The sequence below is a fragment of the Tenrec ecaudatus genome, chromosome 14 (assembly GCF_050624435.1).
Source record: "Tenrec ecaudatus isolate mTenEca1 chromosome 14, mTenEca1.hap1, whole genome shotgun sequence".
NCBI classification, from domain to species: Eukaryota; Metazoa; Chordata; class Mammalia; order Afrosoricida; family Tenrecidae; genus Tenrec; species Tenrec ecaudatus.
Genome location: NC_134543.1, coordinates 116674976 through 116691299, shown reverse-complemented (window position 1 = coordinate 116691299; position 16324 = coordinate 116674976). Strand labels below are relative to the sequence as shown.

Genomic DNA, 16324 nt, shown 5'->3' with positions numbered 1-16324 from the left:
AATGTGTGCTTTTCCTGCATGTAACTTTTTGCCCATTGCTTATCAGCTTTATTCTGTAACATAAAACATACCCTTTGAATAAACAATGTGTCTATAAAATAATGAGACTGACTCTAGTGTCTTTAGTATTAAGTGTATGTGCCTGTAATGAAGAAAGCATTGTGAAGATATCATAATGAAAGATGAAACGTTCCTGCGGGTAAATCTGTGCTGCCATGTAAGAGAGGAAATGTAGGGATGTCTACGATGGCCCTTCAGTCGCGAAGGTTGGGATGCGTGATGTAGTTGTTGAGCTGTATTTTATACCTCACTTTTGAGAGGTAAGTCAACGCAAACTTTCCAAGACTCTTAGGGAACGCGTTCTACTCACAGGGAACTGCATAGAATAATTGGTCATGAAGAGTCTTTAAAGTGGGGTAGGATAATATTTTAGGTTACTGGCAGCAGCTTGGAGGATGGGTTAGAAAGAGATGAAGGTAGAAAACAAGGTCTTTGAAACAAATCCAAACATGAGCAGACTAGTATTTGCACTAGGACAACAGTGATAGGGAAAGGGTGAGGCAGATTTGAACAATGAATTGGTGTTTGTTACAGTAGAAAGAGACAGTGCCTTGCAGCTTTCTGGGGTAGGTCACTGACCGAGTGATAGTATTACCAAGATAGAGAATGCCTGAAAGTTTTTGGACAAGAAGAATTAAGAGTTGAAAATTATGCCTTCCAGTTGAGTCACTTGACTCATGAGTGACCCCGTGTGTGGCAAGTAGAACTGTGCTCCAGAGAGTTTACTTGACTGATGATCATCAGGCCAGTCCTCCAAGGTGCCTCTGGGTTGGTTTGAACCTCCAATCTTTTGGTTAGTAGTTCAGTGCTTACCTGTGGATACCATCCTAGGCTGGAGGTGCCTGTTGACATTCGAGTGGAGAAGGTTTAGTTGGTCAATAGTTACATGGGGGTGAGACTCTCCTGTTCCTGTGTGTGCATTCCTGTAGAACAGCAGTTCTCAACATGTGCGATGCGACCCCTTTGGGGGTTGAACGACCCCTTCACAGAGATCACCCGATTCATAACAGTTGCGAAATTACAGTGAAGTAGCAATGAAAATTTTATGGTTGGGGGTCACCACAACTAGAAGAACCTGCATTAAAGGGTCGTGACATTAGGAAGGTTGAGAACCACTGATGTACTCTGAGCTAGAGAGCAGGTTCTTGAAGACCAACCTTTATGGGGTTCTAGAAAAGCTGGCAGGAAGAAGACCAGATAATAAAATCTGAACACCTCAAGAGAAATATGTCAAATGCTTTTCGAAAAGTTTCTTGGCTTGGGAAATTGGTGGCCATATGAATTGTTTCGGTGAAGTAGTGACAGAAAGTTGATTATTCAGAAATACTGGAGAAAGGAGTAAATGCAGACATTGCTTAAAACATTGGAGGTGAGAAGAGTTCATTAGAATTCTTTTGTTTGTGAGAGGAAGTGCACACATTTCTGCTGAGTGAACATAACGAAGGGGTTGTTTCGGAAAAAGGGGACATCTCATTATTTTATTGCCACATTTTGTTACTTATTGAGCTTTCCCCTGTTGCATAGTTATAATTGTCAACTTTTAAAAATTATTAACAGAATGATTATTTTCTCGTCTACACATTATATGGTTATATTTTAGATAAGCATCTTTTACAGTGTTCAGTAGTAAATTAATGGAGAACATTAAGCTTGTTTCTAATTTAAATAAATTGAACTCTAACATCGATGAAAAATGTGTTTACTGCTTTCAGTCGACCTGATAAAAAGCAACGTTTGGTAAATATTGAAAACTCCAGGCATCGCAAACAAGAGCAGAAGCACCCTCAGCCACAGCCTAATAAGAGGGAAGGTAAATGGCATAAGTGTGGTCGCAGTCATGGAAGATCTATGGCAAATCTGGAAGTAGAATTGGGGCACTTGCCTTTTGATCCTAAATACTGACCATCATAATTATGTTCAGTAAAAACTGTAAGAGAAACAGATGCTATCTATAATAAACTAAGATGATCAAGATGACAATGCCCCCCAATTTGTAAGCATCAGTCTGATGACTTTATACCATTACTCAGAAGCATCAATCAAAAGCTTATTCATCTGCATCTTCCTGTGTTTAGCTTTGCTGAATTATCAATGGGAATGTTCAACTATAATTTTATTGTTAAAGAAGCCAGGCATGTGACATTCTGTGCATATGATTTGATGTGACACTTCCTAAATTTCAGTGTATGAGCTTAAATAAAGCAGGCTCATACCATGTATGACAAAGTGTAATTAACACTGATCTTTGTGTTAAAGTTTGCAGTAGAGCTTGAAGAAAGTACATTGTGGTGGAATTTCATCTTTTGTATTTTATAATCTTATAATGGCTTCTTGTCTTTTTGTGGGTTCAAGAGCCTGTTGACTTGTGAAGAATTTGCTGCTGCCTATAAGCTTGCTGACTTTATTCTCTTGTGAAATTTCTTGCACATCTGACTCTTGTGGAAGAAACAATAAAACTGCACCATGAGGAAAACTAAAGGTCTTTATTTACATCGGGCATTGTGTTAATATATTTCACACTGTGGGACGCCTTGCGCATTTTCTCAGGAGTGCTCTTTGACAAAGTTTTTATAGTGGCTTTGTACTAGTTAGGTGAATCTGACGCAGTGTTGCCTATAGTGGGTAGTATCTGAATATCTCCACCCATCACTGTCCGCTTCTTTCAGAAAGATCTAGGCATCGTTCAGAAGTCCCTCTCTTGGGTTCCTTTGACCTTCCGCTCATAGATGTATATATGACTTCCAGTTCGACCTTCTGGCAAGTGAGTGTGGAAGATGACAGCAGTTTTTTCATAGCTGCGTGAAATTAGGAAAGTACTTATTTCCTAGAAATTAGAAAAAGAGTTATTTAGTAAATAAGGCTACATTTTAACTGAGTACTGTTGTGAAGAATTTTAGAACTGCCTATGTTGATTTCTCAAACGGTTTTCTCAATAGAACTTTACAAAATGTGTTAATAAAAGTATTAAATGTGTGGTAAATACCATACATTGGTAGTCACAGAACTGGAGCTGATTTTGACTGGGGAAAAGACAATTATAAAATAATAATGAGTTTGAAAGGGACCATAATAAGGTTATGTTGTCTTGTTAACCTGATGCTCACTGAACCTAAAGTGAAATAAAAATATTCAGAGCTTTTCATGTTTACTTACCTTTTCTAAAGTGCTGAAGATGACCAAATGTGTAGGCAATGATGAATTACTGTGAAACTCTTTATATAACCAATTTAAGGGGTTTAGGTAAAATTCATCTGCTTCATCAAGATAATGTGTTTTTCCAGTCAGGTCTGGAGGACATTGGAGAAATCTCATTGGAAGTGGGCAGTGAACATGGCTAAGAAAAGAAAGTTATGATTACAGTTACAGGGAGTAAAAAGAAGGTATTCATATGACTCTTAAGATATTTAATTTTCATAGAACAGAATGTGAAGTCTGAATCTGTAAACAGATTCTAATTAATGCTGCGTGCTCAGATGGAGAGCATGCTTTCCACACCATGTAGCTGGGCAGCATCAGGATCACCATACCCTACAAGTCTACACTCAAACACAAAACTCTCAAGTGGAAACTAGATTAGGTATCAGCTTGGTGGGGAGGGCTCTTTCAAGGATTTCCTATCAGTCATTTTGTGTAGACTTTTATGCCAAGGGATGATATATATTCTTAAGTGAAGTTTGTTTTTTTTAACAAAAGGTTTGGCAATAGAGAGCAATGGCATGTTCACTGAGTAACCTCTCCCAGGTGTGCTTGGAAGAGTGTAAGCTGACACCCTGGTGTGGAGACTATCTTGGCACTTCTAGCACTGTTCTTCCCTACAGTGTGAGGATGGAGAGAGAGATGACTGACTCTCCGCCCTATTCATTTTTATATGGTAGGAGATTATTGAGTTGAAGGAATACTTGCAGGTCTGCCCTCAAACTGTGGCTTGTAATAGACAACTTTCCAAACTGGCTGTTAATGTTTGGCAGTAGAGATTCAGTTGAATATTCCAAATGTGTTAAATCCCCCTAAAGTTTTATCCATGTTGATAATTAAGTCAGATGTTTGAATGTGCAACGTGGGAGATTAAATTAGGACCTTTTTATATAAATATAAAACATAGGGTCAAGTGAGAGTCTTTCAATGCTCTGTATGTTTAAGTGAGTTGTAGTATTTTACAGTCTTTTAGAAACATTTAATTCATTTTTCTATTTTTTACAGATGAGAGAACTGATGTGCAAAGAGGTTAAAAAAAAACAAACAAGTTTTCAAGCCCAGGGCAACCGTCTTTTGGCAAATGTGGACTAAATTCCCACGTTTTCAGAGTAATCCAAAGTAGTGTGCAAGATCTTATGTCAAATGTGAACTGTAGTCAGACCAATGATCAGTCCATCTTGACTAAGAACACTATCAAATAAGAGCATATGTAATGATTTGGCCCTTAAATAAGTCATAGGCATCTAAAAGTGGCATGCCATTTTCACTGACATAAGACACATGATTTTTGAAATCTATCACTGAATAAATCTTGAGTGATTCTGATCAGTGATCAATTAGTTTAATTCCAGGAATCTAGGCAGAAATTCTTAAGTTGTCCCACTGTTTTAAAGGCATGCTGTAGAAGACCCTGTATTACCTGTAATAAGGCGTAGAGTGGCAAGGCATTATTACAAATACTGAAGCTGAGGATCTGTTGTGACTGTTGTTACAGAGCTCTTGAACGTGACTCATGACATCAAGTGTCCCTCGTTGATGAACTAACCCAGTGTAGAGAGCGAGGAGCATATTTGATAAAAGCAGGAAACTTACAGCTGGTTTCTTCCAGATTTTCAGGTGGTTTAGTGAGTATCCTATATGAAAATGCACACACGGACCTGTGACACTTGCACTATTTTATGTCCTTAACAATTAATTAAATTTTAATGGCACACATATTTGATAATGTACACTATGAAGTTATAGGCAAACAAAAAAAAATAAGCAGCAAGTTACTGTCATAATTCCCCTGACCATCTACTCCTTTATTGCCAACCAGGTTTTCTAGAAACAGCCACTGACATGCAGTGCAAAGAGCATAGAGCGATACAGAGGCCAAAAGAAACAAGTCTGAATTCTAGCTCTGGCTCGAGCTACTTCAGTTGAATGAGTATTAGTTTCCCCAACTGTAAATGGGCAAACAGTGTTTTTTCCAAGTATTAGAAAAAGTACATGTCCAGTGCCTAGACAAACAAGAGCTTGCTTTATTCCTTTTACCGTCCTCTTCTCTGTTGTAATCTTCCAGGTACTAGCATGAATACAGGAGTCCCAGGAATTCTGGGTAACAGATAATAGAGTGCTCGCTCAGGAAAAATATGTCATTAGGCTGCCAGGAGATTTTCAGTGGTCAGTATATGAGTGGTGTCCTAGATCTTGTTCTGGAAGCAAAGAGCCTAATAACTTCTTTATCTTTCACAGTACTTCTGTGTGCTTTGGAATGCTGAACAGGTTATTTTAAATAATTATAAATGTACTTAAAATGATAAGTGGGGGCTGACAGTCCAAGAATATGACAAAATAATCTATAAATTATCAAGGGTTAATAAGGGAGGGGGAGCGGGGAGGGAGGGGAAAATGAGCTGATGCCAGGGGCTTAAGTGGAGAGCAACTGTTTTGAGAATGATGGGGGCAATGAATGTACAAATGTGCTTTATACAACTGATGTATGTATGGATTGTGATGAGTTGTATGAGCCCTAATAAATCGATAAAAAAAATAAAAAATAAAAAAACGATAAGTGGGGGAAAGTAAAACAAAGTATAAAATGTCAGTGGACTCTGGGAAAAATTTAGATGACTGTGGCGTTGGCATAGTGGTGTGGGTAGTAGGTTCAAAATTGGATCACGTGGAGGTAAACATTATTCACATTGAGTTCCAGGTAAAATGCTGTTAGAATGCAATGTAGGTTCCAAGGACCTTCCATCACTGAGAAGAGCTAATTTTGAGGTAGGTAATATTAGGTTATCACATTCCCTACATGGTGATTACCATCACCATAATAGTTGCCATCTAGTGAAGTCTACTTATAATTATGCCTTTAAATAATCGAGAGGTATTTCTTACTCAAATAATTCTAAAATGAACGAACATTGGAAAATGATAATCCCTACCACAAAGGTAGGATGCTTCAAATGAGACTCCCCGCTCCATACGGAAGAGGCTGGAAACACACACTTGTGGGGTCCACATAGCAACTCACAGTTTCCTGAAGAACAAGGGTTTCATAGGAACTCTGCTGACTACTCGTCAGAACTAGGCTCCTTCATTTCATGTCATGACTCTTGCCTGCATGCGGTTACCGTATGTACGTGAGTATGTGCTGACCCTAATATAAGCGGAGGCACCTAATTTTATCACAAAAACTGCATTCAAAATGTGCTGAAAAACTCAGCTGATACATGAGTATATGTAGTAATTCATGTGGTGACTAAATGCTTAATAACTATGCTACACAGCTCAGAATCTCATTTGCGTAATTTTTTGAGCTTACAAAAGATACTTAAAGGTGAGTGTATAGAACCTTTTTGTAGGAATTGCAAAAAAAGTATTAGGAATCATTAGCTCTGTGGATTGGGGCTAGATGATTAGAGCACAACACAAATGTTTTTGTGACATAAACTTTTGTTATTTTTATAATAAAAATGGAAAGTATACCGGGTTCTTAGCAAATCACTCTTAACAGGCTAGTATGAAAAGGCGTAAATCAGTTACATCCCAGTTGCTTATTCTCTGCATCTAAGACCCTTCATGAGTTGGCTTCTTCCTTCAGAGTACTCACACATAGCTCCTAAGAGTCAGTGAGAGCGGAATGGACACAGGGTGGGAATTAGTCCAAGAAGGAAGTCAAATATGTTCCACAAAAAAGAGCTGGAGGAAAAGCAAGATGGCAACTGTCAAAGGTGGAAATCTGCGAGACCTGGGAAAGGAAGCAGTTCCTGCGAATTCTGCTGGAGGTTTTACATACTTAGTTTGGTGACCTCTTGACTTCGTCAGGACTATGAGCCCTTACCAAGGTGTGGAAGATTCAAAATAGTGGTCAGGATGGGGAAGGGTGAAGCCGAGTATTATCCTGTCACTTATTTAAGGGGAGTAAAGGCACATTGCCACTTTTACGAGAGTTAATAGAAAATCTGATGTTAAGCGCTCCTACTGTCTACTGAGTAGAAATGCATATTCTTGTAATTTTAAAATGCTCCTTAGAAAAGCTATTAGGTCAACTCAGTGCTTTAGTGAGAAAAGCAAAAGGCGGTTTGATTCTAGAATAGACAAGTTGGAGAAGGGGATGGGGAAAGGCTGAAACTAAACTATTAAGAATGATAATGAAGGTCCTGGACGTAGAAAGAGCAAGGTGAAGAATTCCATTTTGCTATTTGCTAAGGAGTTAAAGATGTTTTCATTTTCCATAATGATAATTCCATAGATAATACCCCATATATCTCTGGGATTATACTCATTTTATTTGCAGATAAGGAATCTTGCTACATCAGGGTCCTTTAGAGACTCTTCTCAGTGGACACTGAGAACACAATGAAGAGTGATTCTTGTCTAGTACAGGGGTCTCTTCACTTCTCCCCATCATTTTATCTCACTTTCGGACTGGAAATGGGCCTTGGTTATAAAGATTTAAAGACACTCTTTTGAGCTGTGGATGAGAATTCAAACACCAAATATTTTTCTAATACACTTTTTGAAAAGAAAAGGCCACATGTAGAATGCTGAAAAAACTCAGAAAGTGCAAGAATGGAAATCCAACCAAGTTCCTTAGTTAACTACACACACACACACACACACACACTCGTCCTCCAATACTTTCTAATTTTTACCTAGGAAACAACTAGATTAAATACTTGAAGAAAAAAACCAGCTGAAAACAAATATACAAGTCAAAAAATAACTAATTTATTAATAGATTCCATGTACAAAAAGGATCACCATTCACAGACGTATAAAGTATCAGATGCCTATATCAGATGTGTGCCCAGAATGAAGATACCACCAGATCTGAGAGGTAAGAGTTGATACATAAAAAGTTCACTGAGAAATAGAACTAAAAGTCAGTAGAACTTTCTCATTAACTTTTTGAAGCCCCCTCCTACTCGGTCAAAGAAGGCTATGGTTTATTTGAAACTTTCTGACACCTGCAACTCCCTAAATTTTGCATTTGGTTAATTTCTAATTTCTTCCCTGTTCAGCCCAATGGTAGTATTTTTAAAGCTTTTACTAGTTAAAGGAAGCCAGTAGTTGCTTATTCTGAATTACACTTAATAAAGTTTCATTAGTAAATTTTCCAAACCAATGCGTTGTATTTTACATTAAAATGCTCACATTTTCCAAAGCTAACTAAAAAGAATTTGTGGCAGACATGTAAAAAGATGTCTGTAAGGCCTAGTGGGAAAATGGAGACGCAGGTCTCTCCTGTCCCCACATCAGAATGGTGAGTCACCTCAAAAAGAGAGTCTGATGAGGACGAGTTAAGTGTCTTGCGTGTTTCAAAGTATAAAAAAAAACTAGTTTTAACAACTATAAATACTTATTTCCTTTGTCAAAATAAGGACTCTCCAATTCGTCTGAAATGAAAAAATAACTTCTAAAATAGATACACTCCTATACCCTTTAGTAAAAGTATGGCCAGAAATAATTAGCACCAAAAGATGTTTTGTCAAGTGCTTATGTATTCTACTATGGGCGGACAGTCTCACTCTGACGGCCGTGGAGTTACTGACTGGTTACACAGGGCAGGGTAGAACTGCCCCTGTGAGGTTCTAAGACCGGAACTTTACGGGAGCCCCGTCTTGCTCCCATAAAGAGACCGCTAGTTTGGAACCGCTGGCTGTTGGGATCACAACCCGATGCGTAACCATGGTACTACCAGGGCTCCTGTGTGGGCTACACAGGAGCTGCTAACCTGGCTGGAGCTTGTGCTCTGGGAGAAAGGGGTATGTTAGAGTACTAGAATTTGATATGCAGAAACAACTCATGTAACCGAGCTGAAAGTAAAGTTTGGATTAATAGATGTTCATAGTATTTTTTAGATATTTCGGTGTAAATTTTGTTTCTACACTAAATTACTCACCACAGAACACCATACAAAATGGCAAAACTGGATAGATAAACCTGAATTCCTTGTGGCTCATCATGCTGTAATACAAGAAGATGTTAAATGCAGATAGTATCGCACCATACTCAGGGTTACAGTGATAGCAAGAGCAAACAGTATGAGCAGGCACACACGGGTAGAGGTGGGAGGGCGAGTCGGAGCACACCAGGGAGCAGGGCTGTGTATTGTATCTATGGGAGGCATGGAGTTTCTGCCTGGGCACTTGTATGCGCTACAAATATATAGTCGAGCACGCAAGGGGCAAGGTTATGAAAGACTTAGCTATAACCAAACACCTTAAAGGAACGAGGCACAGGAGTTGGGGTCTCAGAGCCACAGTTTTGGGGGACACGTTTGCAAATTGGCAATAATATCGTCCATAAGGCGTGTGCCTGCAGTCTCTGACAAGCAGTGAGTGACTGGAGTCTTAAACCCTGGTGAGTGGTTCTCTAGGAGGCACCATCAATCTTCCCGTCCAGAGCCGAGGGAGGAAAAACAGCCAGTGAACTCTTGGACCACGTCTCACCGCCTCCACTAACCTGAGGCCAGAGGAACTAGATGGTCTCAGGCTACCACTACTGACCGCTCTAATTGGGACCAGAGTAGAAGGTCCTGGGCAGAGGGGGGAAACATGTAGAACAAAATTCCAGTTAGTTAAAAAACCGAGACTGGCAGAATCCCCAAGACTGGCCCTTCGATACCCTTCAAGCTTGGCACTGCATACCTATAACGTAAGAAACGCCACCAGGGAGAAAGGCAATCCCTAGTAAAAGCAACCAAATACAACAAAATGGTAGCATCTGCCCAGCAGGAAAGGATGGAAATGAGGGACCCAGGGAGTGGGAAGAGTGCTGTCATTAAAGAAAATATGCACATTTTTAAAAGGAAAACACAATTTGCTCTGTAAACTTTCATTGAGACTATAATAAAATCTTACGATATATATCCCTATAATGCCTGAATTTTTAATTTCAGGCAAAATTTGTTCACTTTCAGTTATCAATATATATATATATTAATATATACATTTAATTTAAATGTTACGGAAACATTGCGCTTGGGGATGATAGATGGGGGTGGGGGGGAGGAAGCATTTAGGAACTGGAGGAAAGTTGTATTCATTGGTGCTACATCGTACCCTGACTGACCCATCTCCTCCCCTAGACCCCTCTGCAAGGGGATCTCCAGTGCCGGCAAATGGGCTTTGGGTCTCCACTCTGCACTCCCCCCTTCATTCACTATGGTAAGATTTTTTTTTTTCTGATAATGCCTTATACCTGATCCCTTCAACACTTCGTGATCGGACATTCTACTTTTATTAACGTATGTAACACTGCTCAAATACGAAATCTGTTTTGATGTTGAAATAAGATTTCTCTAGTTCGATATAGGAGCCCTGGTGGTACTGTGTTGTAGGTGTTCGTTGTGAACTGCAAGGGCAAAGGCCTGTTTGTAACTAAGCTGTTGCATGGCAGACAGTTGTGGCACTCCGCTTCCTTAAAGATTGCAGCCTTGGAGATCCTTTTAAGCAGTTCCACCCTCTGCTGTCTGCTTGTCAAGAGTCAAAATTGACTCAGTGACAATAGATTTGAACTAAATCTACTCAGTAGTTAAAATTGAGAGCTGATATACTTTACAGCAAATAAAAATGGACTGACTGCAGTCCTTGGTAAGCAAAGTGCGATATCTGAACTAATCACTCAAGGTGCTACTGAGTGAGTCTGAGTCAGAGGCCCTACTATGTCCAGCAGAATGAAACCTCCAGCCCCCTGGTCCTGTACCGTCCTCACAATTGATTTTGTTTCCATAAAATACTGTACCAGTAAGTCATAGGAGTTAATGCATCTCCAGAGTTACGTTTACTTTTCAAGGACTCAATGTATTTAATTTTATAGTATGTAAAACAGAATGGTTTGAACAAATAAGATCTTACCTATAAACAAGCACTGTCCACAGTACAGTCACCAGAAGTACCCGGTACCTTTTGGGGGCTAGAAAGCAGCCGTGAATAAAGAAGGGTAGGTGAGTACCCACGACTACGGGAAATCCTTGACTGAAGTACCAATGCCAGGGATGAGAACCGTAAAATGCTCCCAAGTTTTGCAGCACATTAAATTTCAAAAAATTGAACTGAACCAAAGTCCACTGGCAGAGTTGAAGGGAAAAGAAACAGAAATATATTAGTGCCAAGTATGAATATATGACAAAAGATTTGATAGAATTTTGACATTTAACTCAAGAATGATATCTAAAAATCAGCTAATTCATATTCCTAAATAATTTTCTGCCTTATATTGAGGTATGCTTTGTACACATTTAAACTCATTTTGGCAATGTAGGCCTTACAAGTAATTGGATCTATAGAAACAATTTTTCTGTGTGTCATGTCAGCCATATAAATTATTTTTACTCTAATATCTGTGGTATCACATGTTACGTAAAAGAATGAAGCACTGAAAGCACAACGATTTCAATCAGTCCCGCGCAGACGGAGACAGCAGCAGGAGCACTAGGTGCTCGGTTGTACCAGGTGCTGCCCTATGCCTTGTATACACATTCTCTCTACTTGTCCACCAGCCTTTGAGGAGCGGGGCCGCAGTGATGTCAGGACACTGTGGCCAGAACCTTATTAGGTATGTGAGCCAGCAGTGAGGATAGGAGGCTTCAACCCGTGGCCGTCTGTTGGCAGAGGCCTTAATGACTGGGTGGGTAGTGGGGATAGCAATTTTAAAATAATGCTCATTACCTAACATGAGATTAAAAATTTAAACCAAGTAGCTGAAGACGTATTCTGATTACAGTGATTTTAACAGGTAACCTTTAGTACTACAAACCTGGCAGAAATTTAGCTTGTCTGCCTTAAAGCACTTTTGAACACCAAAAGGAATTACAGTTCTGTTATGTAGAAAATATAGCAAGTTAAACCAAAGGCATACTCTAAGTTATTTTTAATGCATCCATTTACTGTTATGTAAAAAATGTGTGTCCTTAAATAATAAGATTAAAAATCCAGGTTGAGGTTTTAGTGCAATAAATGTTTATATTAAAAATGCTGTTTAATATTTTTTTACTTACTTGACCAATAAAAATACGATCAATTACCAAAGAGAAACCCAAAGTGACAAATCTGGAAGGAGAAGAAAACAAAAAAGTGAGATTCATACCCTGCACCTACTGAAAACCCAATATTGGTCTATGGCTTTGCAAGTGGCCTTATAGAATCAAAAGCCACTTTACAAATACTTTATGATTTTACCAACAATATAGATTTACACAGTTTGAAATGTCCTTTGACAAGCTGCATTTAAAGAAACAAAAACCAAAAACGTGATAAACACTCTCTATTGCTGCATAACAAACTGCCCCCAAACGCGGCAATTTAGAACTACACAAATTTATCCAGAATCCAGGGGTGCATCAGCTGAGTGGCTCTGGTTCAAGATCTCTCATAAGAGGCTGTTAGGGAAAAGTGGGTGAAGGGAGACGTTGGACAGTGTAAGATATCACAAAATATAAATTATCAAGGGTTCCTGAGGGAGGAGGAAGTGGGGAGGAAGGTGGAAAATGAGCTGATGCCAGGGGCATATGTGGAGAGCAAATGTTTTGAGAATGATGAGGGTAACAAAGTACAAATGTGCTTTTATACAGTTGATGTATGGATGGATTGTGATAAGAGTTGTATAAGCCCCCAATAAAATGATTTTTAAAAAGAACAACAAAAACACTTAACACACACACACAAAAGGCTGTTACGGCTGGGCTTCCACTTTCATCAGAAGCTTGACTTGAAGTGGGTGGGGGAGATCTGCTTTTAAAATAACACTGTTGGCGACACGGCTTATTCCTCATGACGTGGCCTCATCCATGGACTCTCTAAAGCTGTGGGGACTATTTTGCACAGGGTGAGCCGACACAGGGCGCCCCAAGTGAAAGCCACGGTCTTCATAAACCACAGTGTTGGCAAGTGCATCCTATCACTTCTGCAACACCCTACTCATGCAAAGTGAGTCAGTGCAGTTCACACGCTAGTGAACAGGAGTTTACAATGGCATGCCTAGCACTCGGGGGCGAGAATTAGAGGCCACCTCAGGCTGCCTACCACACATCTTTATACCTTTGGGGTATAAAGCTCCACTGTGCATCACTGAGCACAATGGTGCAACTAGCTGCCAGACTTACCAGATGAAAGCAGCAATGGAACTTCAAAGGACCCCTGCCCTCCAACCAGTGTCTACTACCTCTTCAAAGGACCCCTGCCCTCCAACCAGTCAGTGTCTACTACCTCTTCAAAGGGACTACTGTCCTCCAACCAGTCAGTGTCTACTACCTCTTCAAAGGGACCACTGTCATGACTTCTGACGTCATAGATGAGTGTTACCTTTCACATTTTTATAAAAATGGAGCCATACTGTATGTACTTTAATGTCGTTTCCCCCCAATCATGATTGTGAGCCTTAACCTTGGTTTTTATTTTGTCAGTTAAAGGAAGTTCATTTATAACACTGAGTAGTATTTCCACTACCTTAATCTACTGTAATTATTTATTCCCCTGTTGATGGACATTGTGGCTCCCACTTTCTTAGCGATTAAGAATAGTGCTGCTACAGACACGCCTCTGCCTGATCGGGCACCCAGAGAGATGCATTGCTCTGGGACACAAACACCTAGATCTGGCATGGCGGGGCCCTGGGGCACAAACATGGTCAGTTTAGAATCACTTAACAGTTTTACCTTCCCACCAGGAACATCAGGGTTCCACATCCCTTTCAGCCATTCAGGTGAATGTGCAGTAGTAGTTGTACCTCTCGATGGTCTTAATTAATTTTGTTGGTGACTGATGGATACTTTTATACTTACTGGCTATTTTAATATCTTCTGAAGTATTACTTCAGATATTTTGTTAGTTTTTCTATTGAGGTTTTTTAAAAGATTTTTTCAAAGTTGGGATTTAATATATATATCATTCCATATTTCAGTCATATCAAGTAGAATGTACAATTGCTAACCACATCAGTTTCCAAATACTTTTTTTTATAAATATAAGATTTCCTTTATTGTCATTCTTGAGAGCTTATTGTAATGCTTTACGGTTGTTTTTTTAAATCATTTTGTTAGGGGCTCATACATCTCATCACAATCCCTACATACATAAATTGTGTAAAGCACATTTGTACATTCATCATTGCCCTCATCAAATATTCTTTTTCTACATGGACTCCTTGACATTGTCTCCCTTTTACCCCACCATCACTGAACCCGTCCGTCCCCCTGAACCCCTTATTCTACTTGCTGTCCCTATAGGTTCATCATCATGGGTTTCATTTAAAAATATTTTTAATAGAGCCTGTATATATATATAGTGGCATAATCGATATGAATCCCTGGTTGGGTATATTATAGTGCTCATAAGATGAAAAGGACTTTCATCTCCCTCAGTGTGAAGACCTATCTGCTCAGGACCTCATTCTCCCGTGCGTCCAAGCTCACTCCCCAAGTTCACGGCTGTTCCTGGACTGCCACACACACCCTTTGCAGCAGTCGCACTTACTGGTCCCTTTCTTTGCTCAGGACGGAACTTTTACCTGGGTCTTTACATGACTCTCTCAAGTCCATAAAGTTTCTGCTCCAATGAAGTTTAATGCTAGCTTCCCCCAGCACCCTACCGAAAATAACACATTTCCTGCACCAGCATTCAACCCTGCAGAGTCCACATTATTTTTCTAGCCTTTATCATCATTTGACATACATATTGATGCTTATCCCTTAGTAGTCTTCCTGCCTTAACTAGAATGTGTAAGATTGAGTCCAGCAGGGACGTCATTAAATTGCTATCTCCAACATCTGGAATAATGCCTGGCACATAGTAGGGTTAATGATTATTTGTGGACAATATATTCTAATATTAATAAGAGAAACCACAGTAGCAACTTAGCCATATTAAACATGATAATATAGTCCTTTTAAAATTGCCATCAGAAAAACACATGTACATGTTGGTGTAAGACATGAACAATTTTTTTTAATAAATTATCAAGAGTTCATGAAGGAGGGAGAGTAAGAGAAGGAGGGAGGAAAAAAAGAGCTGATATCAAGGGCTCAAGTAGAAAAAATATGTTTTGAAAATGATGATGGCAACATAATGTACAAATGTGCCTGATACAATGGATGTATAAGAGCTGTACAAGCCCCCAATAAAACGATTTAAATAAAAACAAAAATTCATGTATACAGTTAGTAATAGTATTAAATAGAACACTGTTCTAAAAAAGAGCACTGTTGTGAGAGTAAAATTTCATCCATCTCTTTAATAAAGAATTGTTTGAATACTCACTACTTGAGGTAAGTCTGATCCTAGTTCCTTTGTAGTATCCAATCCAATGACTTTGACTAACTCATTTTCACTTTCTCCAAGCCCTCTGATTCCACTTGTACAAAATAAAAACAACTGTCTTGCTTAGGTGTAAGAACTGAACATTGTGAGGAAATATGTGAAAATACATTATAAACTACAAAGCTATGCAAATATAAAAGAGGCTATCTTTTTAAAGTACCTAACAAGAATAAACCATAGGCAAATTCTAAATTAGAAATAATTATATAAACACCTATTTAGGCAAATTAAGATATATTTAGTTATAAGAAGTATAGCACATTGAAATAAAATTAGATTTTGTTTCCTTCAACAATTCTTATTCACTTTAGAAGATACAATAATTGACTGAAAGATATGCAATCTTGTCCACCATCTTTCACTTGTGAATTATTAGTAGATGGGTTGTCCATACTTACCCAACAAGCAAAAACTGATATAGAATAAGATCGAGCTTCTTATGCTCTTGCCAGAAATGCCTGGAGAGCAAAGGTATCCATGGAATGACAACTGTGGGGCGAATTATGAAGGCAAGTGCCAGCAGCGACGAGTACTTGACACTATAAGCAAGAAAAATGTGGTGTTAAAACACCTGGGAAATGAATTCGAGACTTAACTACGCTTTATATTGTGACTGAAAAAAATGAGGCCACGTTTCTTTTGCTCCAATACATCTCCTCAAGGTGGTCTTCCCCAATTACCCTATTTAAATGTTACTGACACACTTTCCCTGCACCTGCTGGCCACAGCCCACTTTACTTTGTTCTCTAGCTGTTGAATGT

At 39.1% G+C, this 16324-nt stretch overlaps 2 protein-coding genes across 3 annotated transcripts in view; one reads left to right on the top strand and one right to left on the bottom strand.

Moving 5' to 3' along the window:
- CCPG1 (cell cycle progression 1) overlaps positions 1-2534 on the top strand; it is a 44598-nt gene extending 42064 nt beyond the window's left edge. The window contains exon 9 of the mRNA XM_075531559.1: positions 1773-2534. Within this exon, the coding sequence (XP_075387674.1) occupies positions 1773-1962 (190 nt within the window). The 3' untranslated portion in view covers positions 1963-2534. The remainder of the gene's footprint in view (positions 1-1772) is intronic.
- The window catches only part of PIGB (phosphatidylinositol glycan anchor biosynthesis class B), a 24297-nt gene continuing 10488 nt past the window's right edge, over positions 2516-16324 (bottom strand). For both annotated transcript variants that reach the window (XM_075531561.1, XM_075531560.1), the window contains exons 6-12: positions 15962-16102; positions 12248-12299; positions 11106-11317; positions 9149-9213; positions 4676-4889; positions 3214-3394; positions 2516-2884 (exon numbers count right to left, since the gene is read on the bottom strand). In XM_075531561.1, coding sequence (XP_075387676.1) covers positions 2744-2884; positions 3214-3394; positions 4676-4889; positions 9149-9213; positions 11106-11317; positions 12248-12299; positions 15962-16102 — 1006 coding nt within the window. In that variant the 3' untranslated portion in view covers positions 2516-2743. The remainder of the gene's footprint in view (positions 2885-3213; positions 3395-4675; positions 4890-9148; positions 9214-11105; positions 11318-12247; positions 12300-15961; positions 16103-16324) is intronic.